This window comes from Gracilinanus agilis, chromosome 4 (genome assembly GCF_016433145.1).
Source record: "Gracilinanus agilis isolate LMUSP501 chromosome 4, AgileGrace, whole genome shotgun sequence".
NCBI lineage: Eukaryota > Metazoa > Chordata > Mammalia > Didelphimorphia > Didelphidae > Gracilinanus > Gracilinanus agilis.
In genome coordinates this window covers 62175488-62196520 of record NC_058133.1, presented here as the reverse complement: position 1 = coordinate 62196520, position 21033 = coordinate 62175488, and the positions used below count along the sequence as shown (strand labels likewise).

The 21033-nt window shown below is 35.3% G+C and overlaps 1 protein-coding gene across 1 annotated transcript; it reads right to left on the bottom strand.

The window, feature by feature from the left end:
• Positions 1-15992: 15992 nt before the first annotated feature.
• On the bottom strand, positions 15993-20688 carry LOC123247273 (cytokine SCM-1 beta-like). Its single transcript, XM_044676112.1, has 3 exons — positions 20624-20688; positions 17907-18021; positions 15993-16497 (listed from the first exon to the last, which is right to left on the bottom strand). Exons 1-3 carry the CDS (start codon positions 20682-20684, stop codon positions 16350-16352), a joined length of 324 nt encoding a protein of 107 aa, XP_044532047.1. The 5' UTR covers positions 20685-20688; the 3' UTR covers positions 15993-16349.
• Between the last annotated feature and the right edge of the window lie 345 nt (positions 20689-21033).

Here is a 21033-nt window from a genome sequence, read left to right as displayed (position 1 = left end):
ATGGAAAAAGTAAAATTTCATTCTAATTCTCTTTAACATTAGTCCAGGGACTTATTTAGTGGGAAGAGCACTGGACTTAAAGCAAGGGAAATAAAACTTGAATCTCATTTCTGACACTTTCTAGGTAGAAAGTGGCAGGTAAATCATTTAATCTCTCTGAGACTCACTTTCCTTGTTTATAAAAGGGAGATAATAAAAATTCACATTCATATAGAGCCTTTCATAGTATGCACTGTGGCACAGTGAATAGAGAACTAGACTAGAAGCCAGAGAAAATTGGATTCAATCTCAACTCTGATATACACCAGTCCTGCAACTCTGACATCTCAGTGTTCCAGGTAAATCTCTCAGACTAAGTTTCAAAGAAGATACATACCTTCCATGGTAGGAGTTTCCTCTCCTAAGAGTACTCCATATCATTGAAATCATAGGTCCAGTTGTAGTCCCAGCATCATTGAGATAGGTTTCCAAAAGGTCTTTCTCACAACTACTTCCTAGGTACATAGAGCAGAGATGAATATCCATGTGTGTCCCCTATCTCATGTGCTTCTTATGGAATAAGTGTTCATAAAGCTGAAAGTTTCATATAAATGTGAGTTATTTTTATTATAAACATATTGTCAATCCCAAACAATGAGAAAACTAAGATTCAAGATGGTCTTGACTTTGGATCATTGGATTAAGAGTTTCATAGGAACTCAGAAATCACATACTCTAAGACCACATTTTAAAAATAAGGAAAATAATCACAAGAGATTTCTCAAGATCACTTAGTAAATAAGATTCAAACAAGTGTCTTCTCATGTCATAGCTGATGCACTTAGCCATGTTGCCTTTCACTGTATTTCATAAATAATAAGATTTTAGATTAAGAGCCTGAGAGTAATCTAGTTAAAGAATTCCTTTATCAAATAAGTGGCTCATCAAGCCACCATCTGAAGCCTTCCAAAAGAGAGAGAACTCACTACCTGTAAGCCAGCCAATTCAACTTCCGTATAGCTACAATGGTTAACTGTTGTTATTACTGTTTCTCTCAACATCAGAACTAATTTTTTTCTCTTTGTAACTTCAACTCATTGTTACTAATTTGATAGCCTGTGACTAAAAAGAACCAGTTAAATTCTTATTCTGACACAATATTCCTTCGCATCCCCCAGCTGAAGCAGTCCTTACTTTGTTAAAATCAACACTGAGTCCTTTAACTAGTGATAATGTGTTGTAGACTCCAGGCCCTTCACTATCTTGGGTGCTCTCTTCCTGATGCTTTCTAGAGTATCAATGTTTTTCTTTTATTGTGATATTCAGAAGGGAATGTAATATTCTATTTGTGCTCTGACCAGAATAGACCACAGTGGAAATATCACTAAATCTTTTTTTTGAGACTATCTGTCTAGCCACCATCTCAGGTGAGATGCCCTCAGGCATCATGCCCATTAGAAAAGTATCCAGTTCTCTTCATTTATCTCTAAGTGCTTTAGATATTTCCTCTGCCCTCAGCCCATTCACTTATCTGAAGGATAATCTATATTTAGATAAATTTATATATGTATATACATATGTTTTCAACTCATTAAATATTTAAGTGCCTACTATGTGTCAGGCACTATGCCAAGTACTAGAGATACAAAAAGAAGCAAAAGAGAGTCCTTGCCCTAAAAGAACTTACAATTAAATGGGAGAGACAACATGCAAATAAATAAATACAAAGATATACCGGATAAATAAGATATAATTAACAGGGTGAAAGCACTGGAACTAAAAAGGGGTTGAGGAAAGCTTTATGTAGGACAGTGATGGCAAACCTTTTAGAGACCAAGTGCCCAAACTGCAACCCTCATGCCACATGAAACCCCCTTATCCCAGACAGGGGAAAGAGGAAGTGCTCCCATATGGCTGCTGGACAGAGGGGCCAGTGAAGTGAGAAATGCCCTCAGGTGTGTTGTTGGAGAGGGGAAGTGGAACAGCCCCTTCCAGAACATGTGTTATAGGTTCATGAACACAGATATAGGAGATGGGATTTTAGTTGGGACTTAAAAGAAATCAGAGATATCAGTAGTTGGAGTGGAAGAAGGAGAGCATTCTAGGCATGGGAGAGAAGAGAAAATGGAAAATCTTGTTTGTGAAATAGCCAGGAGGCCAGTGTCACTGGTTTAAATAGTATATATTGGTAAATAAGGCATAACAAGACTGGAAAGGTAGGAAGAGATAGGACATGAAGGGCTTTGAATGCCAGACAGAACATTTTGTATTTGCTTCTGGAGGTAATAAGGAGCCACTGGAATTTATTGATAGGGTGGTGGCATGATCAGACTTCTGTTTTAGTAAAACCAATTTAGCAGATGAATGGAGAATGAATTGAATTGGGGAGAGACTTAGGCAGGTAAACTCAGCAGCAGACTATTATAGTAATTGAGGCTTCCTGCCCTAGAGTGTTACCAGCATCAGAAGAGAGAAGGAATATGTTGCAAAGGTGGTTGGATAGTTAGATAGATAGATAGATAGATAGATAGATAGATAGATAGATAGATAGATAGATAGATAGATAGATAGATAGATAGATAGATAGATAGATAAGCATATGTACATACATATATTCACATTATATATATATATATATGTTAAATATTATATTAACCCCCATCATTTAAGATTATAATCTGCTTGAGAGTAGGAATGATGCCCTCTTTTCTCTTTGTATCCTCAGTGAAGACCACATTGTGGTATAGTAGCTAGCATGATGATAGCATGATAAATTGTGGTCAAGAAGATTTGGATTCAAAGCATACTACTAACACTTCTTAGCTATGTGATCTTGGTCAAGTCATTTAACCTCCTAAGGCTCATGTCCCTCATTTGAAAATGACAGTAATTAATTCTCTACTAGAGTTCTTACATGTTTTCTATGCCCTGGTCCCATTTGGTAATCTGAAAAAAGCCTATGGAGCTCTCAGAATATATACATATATGTGTATATATATTTGTTTGTTCAATTAATTAATTGAAGGAATTGTCAATTTCAGTTAATGATAAATAAAAATTTTATCATTTTTTTCCAACGAGATTCACAGACCCCTTGAAATCTATTCATTACTTCATGAAGATATTTGGAGTCTAGAATTATTGTAAAACTCAGATGAGGTAATTAATATTAAAGTGTTATCTAAAGTAGGTTATCATCAAATAAAAGACCATTAATAAACATATACTACATTGAATCATGTCCACCATGTCCAATTACTTTGAATATCTTCCTGATATGTCAAGAGCTCCTCCTGAGAACAACAAAATAAACATGCAACTTCAAAATATCTTTGCATGGGTATATTTACTGATTAGTTCATCCTGATGACCATTGCCCAAATGATCAACAATGGCACACATTATATATTTGTGCACACATATCTATGTATGTGCTCAATGAACTTGATCTTATTTGAAAGTGAATGCTGTTTATGTTGACTTATTCAGAGAATGATAAACTAGAATCTATTTTCAAGGAGGGACCATTTGTCCTTAACCTGGAGGAGAACAGAGAAGTAAGAAGGCTAGAAAACAAAGGGAAGGTAACACATTTTCCCCATTTCTTTTTACAGACAGCTACAAGCATTGCGGTTCACTTGAAAATTATTCCATTTCTCCCTCTCTAACATATCACCAGTGCCGCAGCCCTGAGTCTTTTTTTTTCTGCCTAAGTAGTTATTATAGTGATGACACTAAAACACGAGAGACAGTGGAGTAGTGAATAGAGGGAAAGCACTGACCTTAAGAAATCAAGGATTCAAGACCCATCTATCACAATGGCTAGTAGTTTACATTCCATTTTAATAAAGTTATCATTGTCCTAAATGAGCTTTCATTTCAGATCCTTCCCAAATATTAAACCCATAATCACAAATTAAGAAATTAACAAGAAAAAAAAATCCTCAAACCTCAAGAATATCTATTCTCATCCAAAATCTCAAATTTAAAAAAAGGAAATAAAAGGGAGAAGTCTGAGAACTATAGCCCAGCTTTTAGACCACAGAAACCAACTGAAGAAATCCTCCTCCTTTGATTGTTGACACTTATTCAGTTTCCAGCTCAACAGAAGACCACCAGTTTGTCAGAACAAGCTTGACATCACTTAACTGAAAACTAGAAACAAAATGAATGACCATTGATAGGGAAATGGTTGATTGGGAGAATAGCTGTGATATACATAAATGCTAGAAAATTATTGTTCCATGAGAAATTAATATGAGGACATCAGAGAAACCTAGGAAGACTTTTACAAATAATAAACAAAGAAATAAATAAATAGATAAATAAATAAATATATAAGTGAATGGATGAGATAAATGAAAGAAATAAATGAAAAAAATCTGATACAGAATGAAGTAAGCAAAACCAGAGAAACAATTAACACAATCATTTCACTAGCAATAACCAACCTCGATCACCAAAGAACAGAAGATGAAGCACTTCTTCTTTTGGTATAGAAGGAAAGAACTATAGAGGCAGAACAGAACTATATATATATAGTTCATAGACATATATATGCTGTATACACTGTTAGAGGAAATCACTGTAACAGTTGTTTTTTGTTTGCCTTTATATTTAACACAACAAATGCCTTATAGGATGGGCAATAGGCATTGGAGTACGAGTGAGTTATGTCTGGTTAAAAATGTAGGTTGAAAAAGTTCTCTAAAAAAACCTAATTCCATTAATTTATTAATAATGTATCATTAATTATTAAAAATTATATAATAATTGAATTGGTGTGTGTTGATTTAATCATTGTTAATAATATTGATATTGTACTTATTAATGCTTTATTAATTTAATTTAAAATAACCATATAATTATCAGCACTATAAAAAACAGCAAGTTGCTCTATTTATGTCAAAATAATGACATGCTTTTTAAATACAAGCTCTTTATCAAAAGCTTTTTCTGTCTTTAATGTTATAATCAAGTGATTCTATTTAATATCATCTATCATGCTCATAGTTTTCCTAATATGAACTAACCTTACATTCCTGGAATATTTTCTACGTGGTCACAGGAAACAATTTTTATGATGTATTGCTGTAGACTCTTTGCTAATACTATATTTTAAATTCATGTATCTAAAGTCATTACTATAGTATTCTTTCTCTGATATGCCTCTTCTTGGTTTTGGATCTCAGAAACATGTTTAATTGATAAAAAAGACTGTAAGAATATCTTCTTTTTTCTGTCTTCATAAAAAGTTTATGTAATATTGGGATGAATAATTTTTGAATAATAGAATTCACTTGTAAATCTTGTCAGGTCACCTGATGATAAGGGTCAATCAGATGATTTTAATGGGCCATATGCAACCTATTTTGGTAATAGTTATCTGCATTGCATGAACTGGTTTCTTATCCTAAAAAAAAAATATCTATACTGAATCTAATCCTAGATTTGCAGAACTATAGGACTAGAGGAGACCTTGAAGATAATCTGATTTAACCCTTTTATTATATGGTTGGGGAAAACTGAAACCCTCATTTTCTCCTTCTGTAAAATGAGAGATTAATGACTTTAATGCTCTTTCCAGCTATGTCTATGATCTTGTGTGGCGTGAATTAACTTGTTCAAAGCTGTATATCTAGAGAATGATTGTGTTCTTCCCCTTCCCATAGGAAGCATTGATTCTGTCCATGGGAAGCTGTGATCTCATAGATGAGGTTTGCTTTAACTTGCCCCAAACCAGGCATCCGTTATCTCTTCCAGGTTACCTCTACAAAATGAAACATCCTATGGTCACCCCCTTCTCTAGCTCTCTTTTGTGTTATTTTCTCCCATTAGAGAATAAGTGTCTTCATTACAAGCTCTGATGCTCAACAATGTGTTCTCAAGTGTTTAATAAATTCACCATCTACCTTGAACCAGACGCAGCTCTTCTGACTCTTCGTCCACTGTTCTTTTTCCACCTGTTCCTTGCTCTCTCTTAAAGCTAAACCTATTTTTCTGACAGTGTAAACTTGTCCAAGTTATTCTAAATAAGCAAAAAGATTGTTCTGAATAATAAATAATTTCTATTCATAGTTCTAAGATGAACATAAGTAATCTGGAAAATAAAAGTAGATTATCTTCAGGCTCATAGAGTCCTGTCTTAAAGTCCTCTCTTAAAGATGAATGCAATCTGATCAGGTTGTGTGAATGCAGACACTTTATTTCCTTTGAAAGTCAGCAGGTAAATAAGGTACAAATAAGAATCACTGATATTTATTTAACATTTTTAGGTTTGCAAAGCACTTAACATACATTCACTCTTTTGATTTTGACAGTAATGCTATAAAGTCAATTTTACATACATTTGACAGATGAGGAAATTGAAGCTGTGCAAATTTAAGCAACCAGAAACATACACTTATTGAGATTTTGAAGCAAAATTTGAATTTGAGTCTTCCTAGTTCCAAGTCAATCATTTTACCCAAATCACCACATTCCTTGAAAAATGGTATTGACCTAGACTGGATCAAAGCCTTGTTAGCAGGTGGCTGTGAGGTCATGGGACTTCTTGTTTCTCCTCTCGGTGATTCTTCTGTCCACAGAACTGATAACCTTTTTTACCCAGTTGGCCTTAGGATCAGCACAAACTTTAAATCCATTGTGGGTGGTAAAGCTGAAATGGAAGGAAAAGAAAGAAATTGTTAGTCTTCTTGACATTCTATCAGGCCTATCAGAATGGACACAAGGAGCTTCTTATTGACATCTTTGGGGGAAAATGAAATGAGACATCACTGTGGGGTGGACCCAAGGTAAGAGAGGTGAAGAGACATTGTTGAGTTGAATGAGCAACAGAGTTAGATGTTGAACCCCAAATCCAAGTCCAAGGCCAATGTGCCTCCAACTATACCACACTGACTTTCATGGAGGCAGGCCACAGTAGATATGGAGAAGGATCAAGTTGATATAAAATATAAATATAGATAGATATTACAGTATAATATATACTACACATGTAGCTATATAATTACACAATATGTAGATATGCAAAATATATACATATATATAGTGCTTTACCTATAATGTTTGTGAGGTTTTTTGTTGAGTTTTTTTCTTTATAAAACCCTCACTTCTGTCTTAAAATCAAGACTAATTATCGATCCCATGGCAGAAGAGCAGTAAGGCATAGACAATTGGCATTAAGGCTTGCCCAGGATCAGACAACTGGGATGTATATGAGGCCAGATTTGAACCTATCCCCTTCCATCTCCAGACCTGGCTCTCTATCCACTGAGCTACCTCCATAATAGGTTCTTTTAAATTTTTTAAATTTATTTATTTTAAAAATATTTTTCCATGTTTACATGATTCATTTTCTTTCCCTCCCCTATTCCCTGCCTCCTCTCAGAGCCAACAAGCAATTCCATTGGGGTATTCAAATGTTATCACTTGATAACTATTTCTATATTATTCATTTTTGCTATAGAGCAATCTTTTAAAGCCAATTGCCCAAATCATTCCATAATAGTTTCTTAATGAGTATTTGTAGGATGGATAAATATTAAAGTGCTAAAAACCATGAATATGTTGTTGTGTCCACTTACCAATCTGTGCCTTACTCCTCAGTGTCTATAAGGATTTGCATCTTTTTTAAGTAAAACTAATTCTCAACCCAAGTTTAAAAATATATGAGGAATACCTATTGGCAAATCTTATGGCTGTGAATATGAGAAAAGGATTGTTTGGCAATGAGTCCATAAAAGACAGTGTCAAAGTACATTGCCGCACCATAATTCTGCCGACATCCAAATGCAGACTATGTACTTAATTGTGGTGTGGAGCTCCCATCCATGAATCCATTCCTGAACTCTAAAATTCCCAGGATTACTGATTTGGAATCAAGAAGTACTTTAGAGATCAACTAGTCAAACCATCATCATTTTATAAATCAGGAACTAAGGATCAAAATGGGGAAAAAATTGCTCTATTTCAATTTGCTCAGGCATTTATTCCTGAAGATCCATTTCTTGTCAGGAGGAGGTATTTTGTGGACTTCCTAGAAGCTGGTACTTGTATAAACTCACATCACTGCTCTCATGGCACCCTCTTCAATGGTGTAGGTCTTCACCTTGTTGCTTTTCAGGGGCTGGTTCCAGCTCACACAAAAACTCTTTTTCATGACTTCACTTCCAACCCCTAGGGGGAAAAAAGGTATTAAAATTTTTTAATAAAAACCTTTTATAATTAGCTCAATTTTTCTGTTGAATTGATGTCAGTGGGATCAGGAGAGATTCAGCAATTATTTATTAATATAGTGTTATTAATACAAAATATACAAATATATATAAATAATATATAAAGTATTATTGTAGTAATGTAGTAAACACTAGAGACACAAAAACAAAAGATAAAATAGTTTATCTTTTGTAGAGAAGGAAAATTGATATTGGAGATAACAATAAACTCATTCCATCTCCATGACTACTAAGAATAAAATAGTAGTTTCTGAAACATTCTGAAGCAAAGTACAAGGATTCTTCAAGATCCTGGACATTTATTCTGAATATAGTATACTATCCCTTACATCATATTGCTGCTGCATTAGATTGTAAACTCCTTGAAAGTAGGACCTTTGTCTTCTCTCTCTTATGTACTTACCACTGCATTTATATAAGTGATAATATCCTTTAAACTAGTAGAATTAGACTTGAAGAGGTTTTTAAGATTCCCTACTCCTACCTCCTTATTTAACAGATAAGGAAACTGAGGTCCAGAATTATAGGTGAGTTGCCCAAGTTCATAGCCAGGGCTCTAAGGAATCCTTGAACTTTGCTTCAGAATTTTTCAGAAGTAACTATTTTATCTATCTATATTATATATATGTACATATATATATTTATAATATATATTTATTATACTAGTCATGGAAATGGAAATGTGCTTATTTTCCCCCCAATAACAATTTTCATACTATGTGAAAGGCAAACACCTACTTAAAAATATTAAACTCATTCTTGTCTTTGTTTGCCTAGTACCTACCACATTTCCTAGCATATGGTAGTTACTTAATAAATGCTTATTGGTGGTCTGATGACCCTATTGACATCAATTCAAACAGACAAAATTTCCTTTTAATTTAATTGAATATTTGTACTTGTGGCACTTGTAGCAAAGCTGGGATCTGAACCTATGTCCTATGGTTTCAAATCAAGTATTTATACTCAAGGGAGATCCATTTTCAATAATCAATTTAAGATAATAATATGGGCAAAGGTAGTCACTATGCTTAGAAATCCTTAAAGAGAATTTAAAGTGAAGGTGAGCATGTTTCCCTAAGACATCAAGATACCACTGCAGAAATGGAAAAAGATGTAAGAATAGAGGGACTTGAAACAAATAATTTTCTATTAGTAGCTACTGTCTTCCTTTCCTGCCATAGATACCTTCCATGATTTCAAAGTCACAGAACCAGTCACAGAAGTATTTAATTTGGAACAATGGTTAATGGTGATACAACATTGATGAGAGTGTCCTGATACCAGAAGGCTATTTTCTAAGATGGAGCTAAATAAATGAATCTCCATCCTACCTCTCCATCTCTTCTTACTCTCTCCTTTTAGCATTCACCACATCCGTCCTGAGCATTCTCTTTTCTAATCTCTGCCAATTTACTTTGAATCTGAACACAATGAAAGAGAAAAAACCTGACCTTTCCTCTCTGTTTTACTTTATAAGAATCCTCTTTTCTTACTCTCCCCAGTGAAGTCACCCACCACTCTTTCTAAGACCCCCAGAATTGAACAGAGGTCCACAACCATAATGCCTTTTCCCTGAAGTCCTTCAGGCTTTTCAACTCTTTTAGCCCACTTAAATATCATAAACTCCCTGGGAGTTCAATTATAGCAGTAATTTCCCAAGTGGGAAACTGCAGCCAACAAGGAGAAGGAATACATTGCTAGTCATTCAAAAGTGAGCAGCAGAACTAGATGGACCCAACTGGGTATAATAAAAACAAACATGAGTGCTATTTCCTGCCTCCAGATCTGGGCATTGACCAGATAACACCTTCTTCTTTGCACAAAATTTCTGCCCATAACAATGACTAATTGTTTTTGGATGGAGGATATTGCCCGGATTCTAACTACATCATCACTGAGGGCAGAATATACTTCCATACTAGTATCAGAGAAATCAAATGGAATGCATGCCAACCATGAAGTATATATGTGTCTATGGGAGCCTTATATAGCTATATCTATGTAGGATTATGTCTTCAGAAATCTAGGCATGAAGTACCAATATATTTATTAGAATTCATCATAAGTACTTTTTCAAAATTTCCCAGTATACATCCAAAATCTATGGCTCCATCTGTATGTGTTCTCCTTCCTTGGATGCAGATGGCCTTAATAAATGAGAACATTAGTTGATGTGACCAAAACAATTCTTGTAGCATGGTGGTCAACTTTGATTATGGTATGGTGGTGGCAAGGACAGAGATAAAGACTTAAGAGTCAGGAAAGAGCAAGGTTCCATGAGTTTAGTAACCTTTGTTTATTCTGAGAGTCTACCAGAACACTTTGCACATAATAGTCACTTAATGGATGTCAAAGTGAATTTAATTCATATTCCACCTTTGATATGTATTTGTTGTGTTTCCATAGGCAAATTACATAATTTCTCTAACTTCATAACCTCACTTCTAAAGATGGATATATTAAAGCTTACATATAGTACCAACCTCTAAGGAGCAATTGTGATAGTTGTGCAAAGAAATTTGTAAATCTTAAGGTTCTGAGTCAGTCAGCTATTATTACCATTGATCCATCTTTCTGAGGCAGGCCCTTACATAGCAAACACATTAACCCATTCTTATACTTTTTACAGCTCAGTAAGACCTGACAGGATTTCAGCATCATTGGTATATCCTTTCAGGATGTAAGGGCTACCCAGCGAGGTATCAGTGTCAGATGTTTTATCAATAATAATGATAAGATGGGGCAGCTGGGTAGCTCAGTGGATTGAGAGTCAGGCCTAGAGATGGGAGGTCCTAGGTTCAAACCCGGCCTCAAACACTTCCCAGCTGTGTGACCCTGGGCAAGTCACTTGACCCCTATTGCCCACCCTTACCACTCTTCCACCTATGAGCCAATACACAGAAGTTAAGGGTTTAAAAAAATAAAAAATATAAATGACAAGATAAAAATAAAAGAAGAAAAGAGAGAGGAAGAGGAAAAATAATCTGTCATCAGAAAAATTAATGCTATACACCTGACTGTAAGACCTCCATGAAAGGAGCATAATAATACTTATAGTAATGTAGCTAATATAAATGATGTTTTCATCAACTATATACATGTATACACATACATATAAAATTGCATTTTATCCTTACATCTATTATAGAATTATAATATTATATGTCTTCTAATATTATATATATATATTATAGAAGTTATTATTATACTCATTTTATAGATGGTAAAATTGAGTCAAATAGAATTTAAGTGACTTAGCCAGGATCACATAGCTGGTAAGTTAGGAAAAATTTGAACTATTGTCTATGACTCCAAGCCAAGTATACTCTCCCCAATATCAGCTCACTGTCTAGGATATGAACTTAAAATAATTTTTCCAGAAGTCAAGATAGATTGATGGTGATCCATCTATATTCTCTAGAATGGTTTCCTTCTTTATAAGCAATACAGACATCTACAAGAAATGGTCTATGCTGCTAGTTCTTTAATGATTTTTTTCCATTGTGTCTATCATCTCATGAATTGTCTCCAAGTTCTCTGCAAGTAGGAACCATCATTTCCATTTAATAGAATGGAAACCTGAGATATCATCCCTGACTGCCTTAGAATAAAGAATTTATTTCTGACAAGTTTGGACAGAGCTATCTAAGAGAATTGTTTTCCTGCCTCCCAACTCCATGCTTTCTGTAATCCAATCCTTAATCAAACTCTAAAAATCAATTTCTCAGTTTACCTTCTACCATGTATGTTGGGAGACCACAGAAACAAAAAAGAATGAACAGGAAGAGCTTCATGGCTGCTGTTGGGTTGAGAGTGTTGGTGAGACAGCATGAAGAGTGAAGATTCCTTTGAGCTTTTATGCTCTGATAATGGTCAGTGGATTTCCTGTGTCATGAGACCTGATTATTGAAGAGGAAGGGAGGTTGCCGAAAAGTTTTAGCTTAAGCTACTAATTTTTTTTCTTTGTAAAAGTAACCTTTTCCTTTGCCCAGTTCTTCAGAACCACATACACTGCCCCATCTTTGCAAGGAGTAAATATATCTATGAAATAAAATAAATGCTTTAAAAGAATACAGCTTTTTCATCTCCATACTTTGGAGTCTAAAACTCAAGTCCCAACCACAAGACTGAAGAGATACCAGTATCCATGATGAGAGCCTACTGCCTATCTGTTAAGGAGGATGGAACCAAAATGTCTAAAGAGAGTGGTCAGTGGAAACATAATGCATAGTTATGCTACATTATAGGGCATCTTTCATGTCTGAAATGAGAAATGCAGCCTCTATGTCAGGAGTCGACAACGTATGGCTCTTTTGAGGGCCAGATATGGCTCTTTCTGCAGGAACCATAAAGTCCATTTTTTTTCAGGTGCTGTTACAGGAATGGCACTGTGAGCACTGTATGGCTCTCACAAAATTACATTTTTTAAAATGTGGTGTTTATGGCTCTCATGGCCAAAAAGGTTGCCGACCCCTGCTCTACGTGATCAAAAGCCTCTTGCTCCTTTCCCAAAGAATCATCAAGTTAAAGAAAGAAAAATAAGGGTACCTATGACACAAACCCAGAAGGAGAGAATGACTCTAAAACATCTACAGAAAGCCTCAAAGAAAACAGAGATGGGGCACAACAAGTTCAAGTGTAATTCCTGGAAGAAATGAAGCAAGAATTCATTTTTAGGAGTTTTTAAATGATCTTATAAGTAAAATTAGATGATAGAGGAAAAAAAATTAGAAAAAAATGAGAGCTATGAAGGAAATGATTATAGTTAATAACAGCACAAAAGCTACAACCTTACTTAAAAATATAATGAACTAGATAGAATTGATTGACAATAATAAATATTCATAACAAATTCAAAAGATTAAAAAAGAAGAAAATATAAGATAATTAATATCAAAAATAACTCATTTAGATGACAGATCTATAAGAGATCATTTAAGAATCACTGAATTACATTAAAGTCATAATCTTCCCCTTCAAAAAAAAAGAGGGACTTAGTTATTATATTTCAAGAAATCACTAATGAAAACTGATTGGATATCTTAGAACTAGAGGGCAAAATATAAATGGGAAAAATCTACCCATTATCTCTGAAAGAACACCTTAACTGAACAGTAATAGGAACATTATAATCAAAATCCAAAACTTCAGGGTAAAAAAAAAATACAAACTGTCAGAAAGTGAGGATTCAAAGTCAAGAAAAGACAAGGAACTACAAGAATCACAGTCAAGAGAAGACAAGATTTAGTAGCCACTACTTTAAAGTAGTAGAGAATTTTGAATATGTTATTCCAAAAGGGAAAGACATGGGCTTGCAATCAGGAATAATTTATCTAGCAATATTAAATATAATCTTAAAACAGAAAAAAATGATCTTTCCTTAATGAAAGAGAAGAATTATAAACATTCTTGGTGAAAAGACTAGAGTTGAGTAGAAACTGAAACACAAATGTAAATGTAAAGAGAAATATAAAAAGGCATATACTTGAACAATCATAAGAAACTGCACAATAATGTAGTGTTTATATTTTAAAAGGAGTAGATGAGACTCATATCCTCTCCAGAATCTCCTATCCTTCAATGCCTCTGAGGAAATCTAATAAGAGAGAGAACCTGAGAATACTTTTGCATTCTTTTAATAATTGTAAAAGGGGGTGGGAGGGTAAAAAGAATTCGAGAAGGAAAGGTGAGTGTGGGAAATTATCTCACATAATCGGAATGTGCAAGCAGAAGACTAAAGCAGGTTGAAGGTAATCAATGGGCTTCCAACCCATTGGTGAATTAGAGAGGTGTCTATCTCAGACATACAAAGACATCCTTCAACAGAAGGGTCAGATGAGAATAATTTGTTCTAGTGGCCATGAAGGCAATGGAAACAGCTATCATGGAATACTTAAAGCTTGATCAAACCTGAAAGACTCCAAGGTTATCCACAATATCCCAGGTTATCACCAGTCATTCTGACTTTTGTTTGACCACTGGACTTCAAGGACTCTACAAGTGAGAGTGAGACTGGCAATATGCACAACTGTGCCTCACTTAAATCCAGTTTATATGCAAGTGAAAAGACGTTGCCCATACCATTTTACCATTTTACATTTTACCACTTTCAGAACTAAAAGATATTTGATAAAAGATGCAGGAATCTCCATCCCAAAATCTCCATCCCAAATCTTCATAATGGCTATTTGTGCCCATCCTGATCCTTCCAAGCTCATATTGATCTGATTAGTCATAGTCAGAGATTGATCCCAACCTTTGATACCTGTGAGAATCCAAGATGGGGCAACACAGAGCTTAGTTGTAGGGCTGCCTAGATAGGTGAACAAACATGGAAGTCATGGGCATGGCAGGTAAAACTACTCTAAAGGCAAATACTAATGTACTCTACTAAGGGGAAGATGGCAAGTCCTATCTATTGGCCTTCTTAATGGGCAATCAAAAGGCCATAAGGAGATAAGCTCATTCAAGTTCTTATAGGGAGTCATTATTTGATAGACAAAGAAACAAAACTATTGGATATATTAAGCATGAGTCTGGCCCCAGAAAATTGATTATCTCAATGCTTGTTGCTTATAGCTCTGCTATGTGCTAGCTAATCTTTATGTCCTTGAAACCCAGACTAGATATGCTAGATAAGTTATTTATGCTAGTGCTGTCAGTGGCATAGATTCAGTATCCAGAAGGGCCAATTAGCTTTCCATGGATAAAAGTACTTAAGTTGTCCTGTTGATAGACAGTATCAGAGGACTTTTTCAAGTCCAGAGGTAGCTAATTTTAATGATAGTGATTTGCATTGCGCAATTCAGCTCACCCTAAAAAGAAATCTGCAGTAGAACTAATAATGGACTAATGGAATTTTAGAGTTATTAGAAACTTTAATAGTAATCTGACTTCCTTATTTTATGGGTGAGAAAACTTAAGGCCCCTAGTCTATAATATGAGAGGTTGGACTAACTGATATTAAGGCTCTTTACAATTCTAAATCTATGGCCAAATCAAATCAACCTCAGCTAGAAACTAGAGGTGGGGTGTGGATTAACTTGTCAAAGGTCATAAAACTAATTTTTGGACTGAGATTGCATTCCAAGTATTGTCCCCTTGAACTCTGCCAATAGGATGCCAGACAGTCATAGGTGAGTTTTTTGGTACATCTATATCATTTTCAAACTCCCTCCATATGTATTGTTTTCTCCCATCAGAATATAAACTCCTTGATTATAGGAAATATGGCTTATTTATATTTATATCTCTGTGATTATCACAGTTCTTGAACACAGTAAGCACTTAGCAAATGCTTGACTTCTCTATCTGTCCATCAATTTATCTATCCATCTATTTTGGACTAGGACAGCTCTCCTGACTTTTATTCCAAAGTGTTTTCTTCTCTCTTACTCTTCTCCTCCTAATGCCTAGCCATAGACACTAGCAGAGATTATTTTTTCATATGGCATATGGACCAAGACCTATAGATAATGTTGTGAAGCTTTGGCCAACTTGCCTAACCTCATTCATTCCATTTCTTCATCTGTAAAATGGGGCTAATATTTGCATTACCTAATTAGCAAATAGTCAAATGTCATTGGTATTCATTTTTCATATTATAAAATTCACTAGCAGTGTGAGAAATACTAACTTCAATTTTTTCCCACCCCTGGGTTACCTAGCTCCCTCTTACACAGTAAGCCACTTTTTTCTGATAGAATATGCTTTTCCAGGTTATTCCAAATAAATAAATTCCAAATAAACAAAAGGATTATTCTGAAAAAAATAAATATTTTAATCATAATTCTAAAATGAATATCAAAACATCAATATGAAAAATGAAAGAACAGACTATCTTCTGGTTCATACAGTCCTTCCCGAAAGGTGATACAATCCAATCAATTCATGTGAATACAGTCACTTTATTTCTTTTGAAAGCTAGCAGAAGAGGCAAAGTGCAAGCAATAATAATTGGTATTCATACAATACTTTTAGGTATGCAAAATACATTCTCTATTTTGATCATCACAGCAACCCTGTGAGGTAAATTTTATAGTTCAGTGACTAGCCCAGGTGACACAGCTAGGATCAGAACCCATATCTTCTTGAGTCCCAGTGCAGCAATCTATCCATTCAACCACACTCCTAGACAGATGTTGGCTTCCCAGATACAGTCATGATCCTGTCAGTAGATGGTCGTAATGTGGTTCTTCTGTTCACAGCTTTCATGACTTTTTTTGCCCAAGTAACCTCAGGATCAGCACAAATTTTAATGCCTTTATGGGTGACAAAACTGTAATGTAAGGAAAAGGTAGAGGAATGGTTAGTCCTTTTATCATTGTCAGGCCAAGTGCTCAGCTCAAAATAGACACAAGGAGTTGCTCTTGGAATTTTTCTGGAGAAGACTTTAATGAATGTGAAGTCAAGACCTACAGTCAGAGTTGCTTTGCTGTGTTCACTTAATAGTCTTCATCTTACTTTTCACTATCTAAGATTAACACCTCAATTCTTTGATCAAGGGAGAAGTCCCTCATTTTACCATCTTAGTTTTTAAAAGTACATATTGACCAATATGATGGCAGTGGACATGAGAGAAGGATTATCTGGCAATGAGAATATGAAAGATAGTTTCTCAGGCAACTGATGGCCAAGTGAATAGAGTGCCAGGACTGGAATTAGGAAGAGTTCAATTCAAATCTAGTCTCAGGCAATGAATGTGTTATCTCGAGCAAGTTACTTAATTCTATTTGTTTCAGTTTCCTCATCTGAAAAAATTGGGATAATAATAGCATCTACCTTGCAGAATTGTTTTAAGGACCAAATATTTGTTATTTAAATAGATCAAATATTTCAGATAATATTTGTTAAATATTTTATTATATATATTTTACCATATAATTATTAATTTATGTAATTTAATTTTATATTATATTTTTATGTTCTATATTACATAATTATACATGTATTTATATTAAAGTCTATATAAATTAAATAAATATTAAATATTATATATAAAATAAAAATATTAAAAATAAAGTAAATGTAATAGAGTAGCTAATCTATAAATTTTTATCCCTTTCTTTTCCTCTCTTTCCTTCAAGGTACATTTCCTCAATATAGCTCCGCCAACGTCCAAAGACCTCACATAAATGGACTATGTGCTTGGATTTTAATGGGAGCTCCCATCCATTTCTGAGCACCTTGGATCACAGAGTCACTGACTTGTAATCAGGAATTGGCCAAACTATCATCATTTTGTAGGTCAGGAAACTAAAGACCAAAAAGACAAAGAAATTTGCTCAATTCTTCATAGATGGTAATTAGCAGAGCTGAGATTTGAACCCAGATTGTCAAGCTGAGAGTCCGATAAGCATTCCCTGACCCTATGTTATTAAATTTTTACATTTGCTGCCTACTTTCTTGGCTGACCTGTTTGGAGAAGTTAAGACAACATTTCCCGTGAAGCAGCAAAGATTAAGAATCTCTTAAAGCTTCTGCTGTTTTTCAGCCTATGGACACAGTGAATTAACATGAATCAGTGAGGACAATTTCCCACTCTACACCTAGAAGGAGATGGTCCAAAGAGGTGAAGGCTAGGAAAGGCTTTACCATTCAAGGTAAAGAGTTTATTTCTAAAGACCCATTCTTTTTAGGAGGGAGATATTCCATTGTCTCTCAGAACTTGTGCTTGTATGAACTCACATCACTGCTCTCATGGGGCCCTCTTCAATGATGTAGCTTTTGACTGATTGGACAGGTATGCTCTTGCTTGTCAGGCTCACACAAAATCTTCTTCTCATGATTTCGCTTCCCACACCTAGTCAAAAAAAGGGAGGCGGGAGAATAAATCCATGATATAATGAACTCATTAAAATAGAAGAAAACCATAAAGTCCAATACAATAGCTAATCAATCAATGAGCATTTTTCAACTATATCTTATGTGCCAGAAAATGTGTTAGGTACTAGCGTTTCATGGACAAAAATGAAATAGTCCCAGCCTTTAAATAGAATACTTTCCAGTTCATGCCTATTAAAAATAAAATTGTTGCTTCTGAATCATTTTGAAACAAGGGTCAAGAAAACCCTAGCACCCGAGCCTCTGACTCTAAATATAGTGTGGCATTTCCTTTGCCATGCTGCCTCTACTAAATTGTAAGCCCTAAGAAAATAGACTTTTTGTCTTCTCTCTTATATAATTCTCCTTGCATTTATATAGCTAAAACTGTCCCATAGACTCATGGAATTAGAGTTGAATGGGATCCCAAGTTCCACTTGTCTGTCCTTCTTCCTCATTCACCAGCTAAGATCATAAGTTGGCTAAGTTCACACAGCGAATACCTGAGGAACCTGTAACAGAGTTTGGACTGGAGCACAGACCCTCTTATTCTACTAAATCCAGTATTCTCCATTAACTCTTGGCAGATAATCTGGGCAAAGGATGCCACTGTGCATTCATGCTTAAAAATTATCAAGAACTCAGGTTGAAGGTCACGTTTTACTTAGTGACCAAGTTTAACCTGCAGAAAGGGATGGAAACTTGGGGTATAAGAATAGTATGGCATAAGCAAAGCATAATCAATATTGGTAGCTGCTGTTCTCAATTTCTGCTACAGACCCTTGCCTTTGGCCTCAAAGTGGGAAAGCCAAATACAAAAGCATTTAATTTGTGACATTAATAATGAGTTAATAATGACTCAACTCGATGAAAAGTGTCACTGATACTGGAAGGCAATTCTTTTGGTTGGATCTAAATAAGTAGATCCATATCTTATCTTCCCATCTCTTTTCACCTTCTCCTTTCAATATTCATCATGTCCCATCTGAACATTCTCTTTTCTCATCTCTGCCAATTTATTTGGAAGCTAGATGCTCTCTGAGGTTATTGAGAGAGAGAAGCCTGACCCCTTCCATAGTATTACTTTATAAGAATTCTCTTTTCTTGTTCTTCCCAATGCTGAGACAAATCATACATAACCACAAAGTCTTTTCCTTAATGGATTTCAGAGGTTTTTTAAATCTCTATTAACCTAATTAAATACCACAGTCTCCCTAAGAGTCAAATCAGAGGGCAGGAATGGTTTCTACCATTTTATAAGTGGGAAAACTGAAGCCTAGTGAAGAGGAACATGATGGTGCTAATTAGAAAGTAAACAACAGAATTGGCTGGCCCCAATCCAACTTTAATAAAGACTCAGAAGTGGTTTTTATTCCTGTCTCCATAGCATTTTTTTTCAGATCTGAGCATCAACCAGACAACATTTTCTATACTGAGCAAAATTTCAGCCCAGAGCAAGAACTGATTTGAATAATTAGTCCGTGAACACGAGCTTTTGCCCAAACTCTTCACTATGCCATGCCTGGGAGCTGGATGCACTTCTATCCAGGGATCAGAGAGGCCAAATGAAATATATACCAACCACTTAGGAGCAAGAGCTCTGGAGGTGCACATGTTTATCTATGGTGAAAAGACAGGTTGGTGGGATGGAAAGAGCTGGAGATTTGGTGCCAAGAGAGATCTATGCTCTTTGTGGACACCATCCATGACTTCTACTTCTTTGTATCCCTCAAGTCTAGCATAAAGGTTTCCACATAGTAGGCATTTAATAAAATGCTTGTCTAAGTGAATTAAATTAAAATCCCATTCCCAATACATTAGTTGAGTGACACTAAATAAGTCAATCTCTCTGATCCTTGTAACCTCCCCTCTAAAAATGGAGACAATACTTATAGTTATGAAGGTCAAAGAATTTTGGAAACTCCACATCATTATGTTATTTTCAATCATTATTTGTGTCTCCCTCTCCTTACACCACAGACATACAAGCTATTAGCAGAACATGCTCACACTCTTGCTATCTTAAACTGATCTGTCAAAATTTAGGCTCCACTAGTTTCCACATCTTGGCACCACCTCCTCTCACAATCAGACATCAGAATGGGACTTTAATGGCAAATTCATCAAGAATAAAATGAGAAAGTAAGATGAAGGAGGAGAGGTATAGGAAAAATAATCTGTCTTTAAAATCCATAATCATTGACAGTTCCTTACCAATGCTAACAATGAGTCTGGCATGAATTTGGAATTCTCTTTCTAATAGTGACAATGGGATCACAAAGATCTATCTGTTTTCTTGATCAGAACGGGCATTTGCACAAGCTAATTTATATTGTTATTTATGTAATGACTTTCTTTCCTTTGTGCCTCTTTTCCTTCTATCTCTCAGGAAATCCTTTGGGTATAGGACTTCATCATTTCCATTTCCCAGACTGGGAACCAAAAATACTGTCCCTAAGTGCCATAGAAAAGGAGATACATGCCTAGTTAGTCTTGCCAGAGAGTACCGTTTTCCTGCCTTCTGGCTCCATGCATTCTATAATCCTGTCCAGCAAGTCCTAATAATTCATTTCCCAGCTTACCTTCCACAGAATATGCTGTGAGGCCACAGAAACAGAGGAAAGCCAATAGGAAGAGTTTCATGGTGGCTGTTGGATTGAAGGTCTTTGGAGAAGAGAATGAAGAGTGGGGACCGCTTTAAGTTTTTATACTTGACAATGGTCAGTGAACTTCCTGTACCTTGAGAGGGAGTTTCAAGGTGGGAAGAAGGTCGTCGGAAAGTCTTAGCAGCAATTACTAATTTCTTCTTTAAAAAAAAAGTTTCTTTTCCCTTGCCTGACTCTTAACTAACCTCACAGTCTGTGTTACTAACCTCTCACTCTTTTGTGGTTAATTGTATATAGAAAATGAGAATGCAGCTTTTGTCTCCAGCCTCTAGAGACTACAATGTCCCTATCACAAAATGAACAAAGTAGACATCACTGCTTTAAGC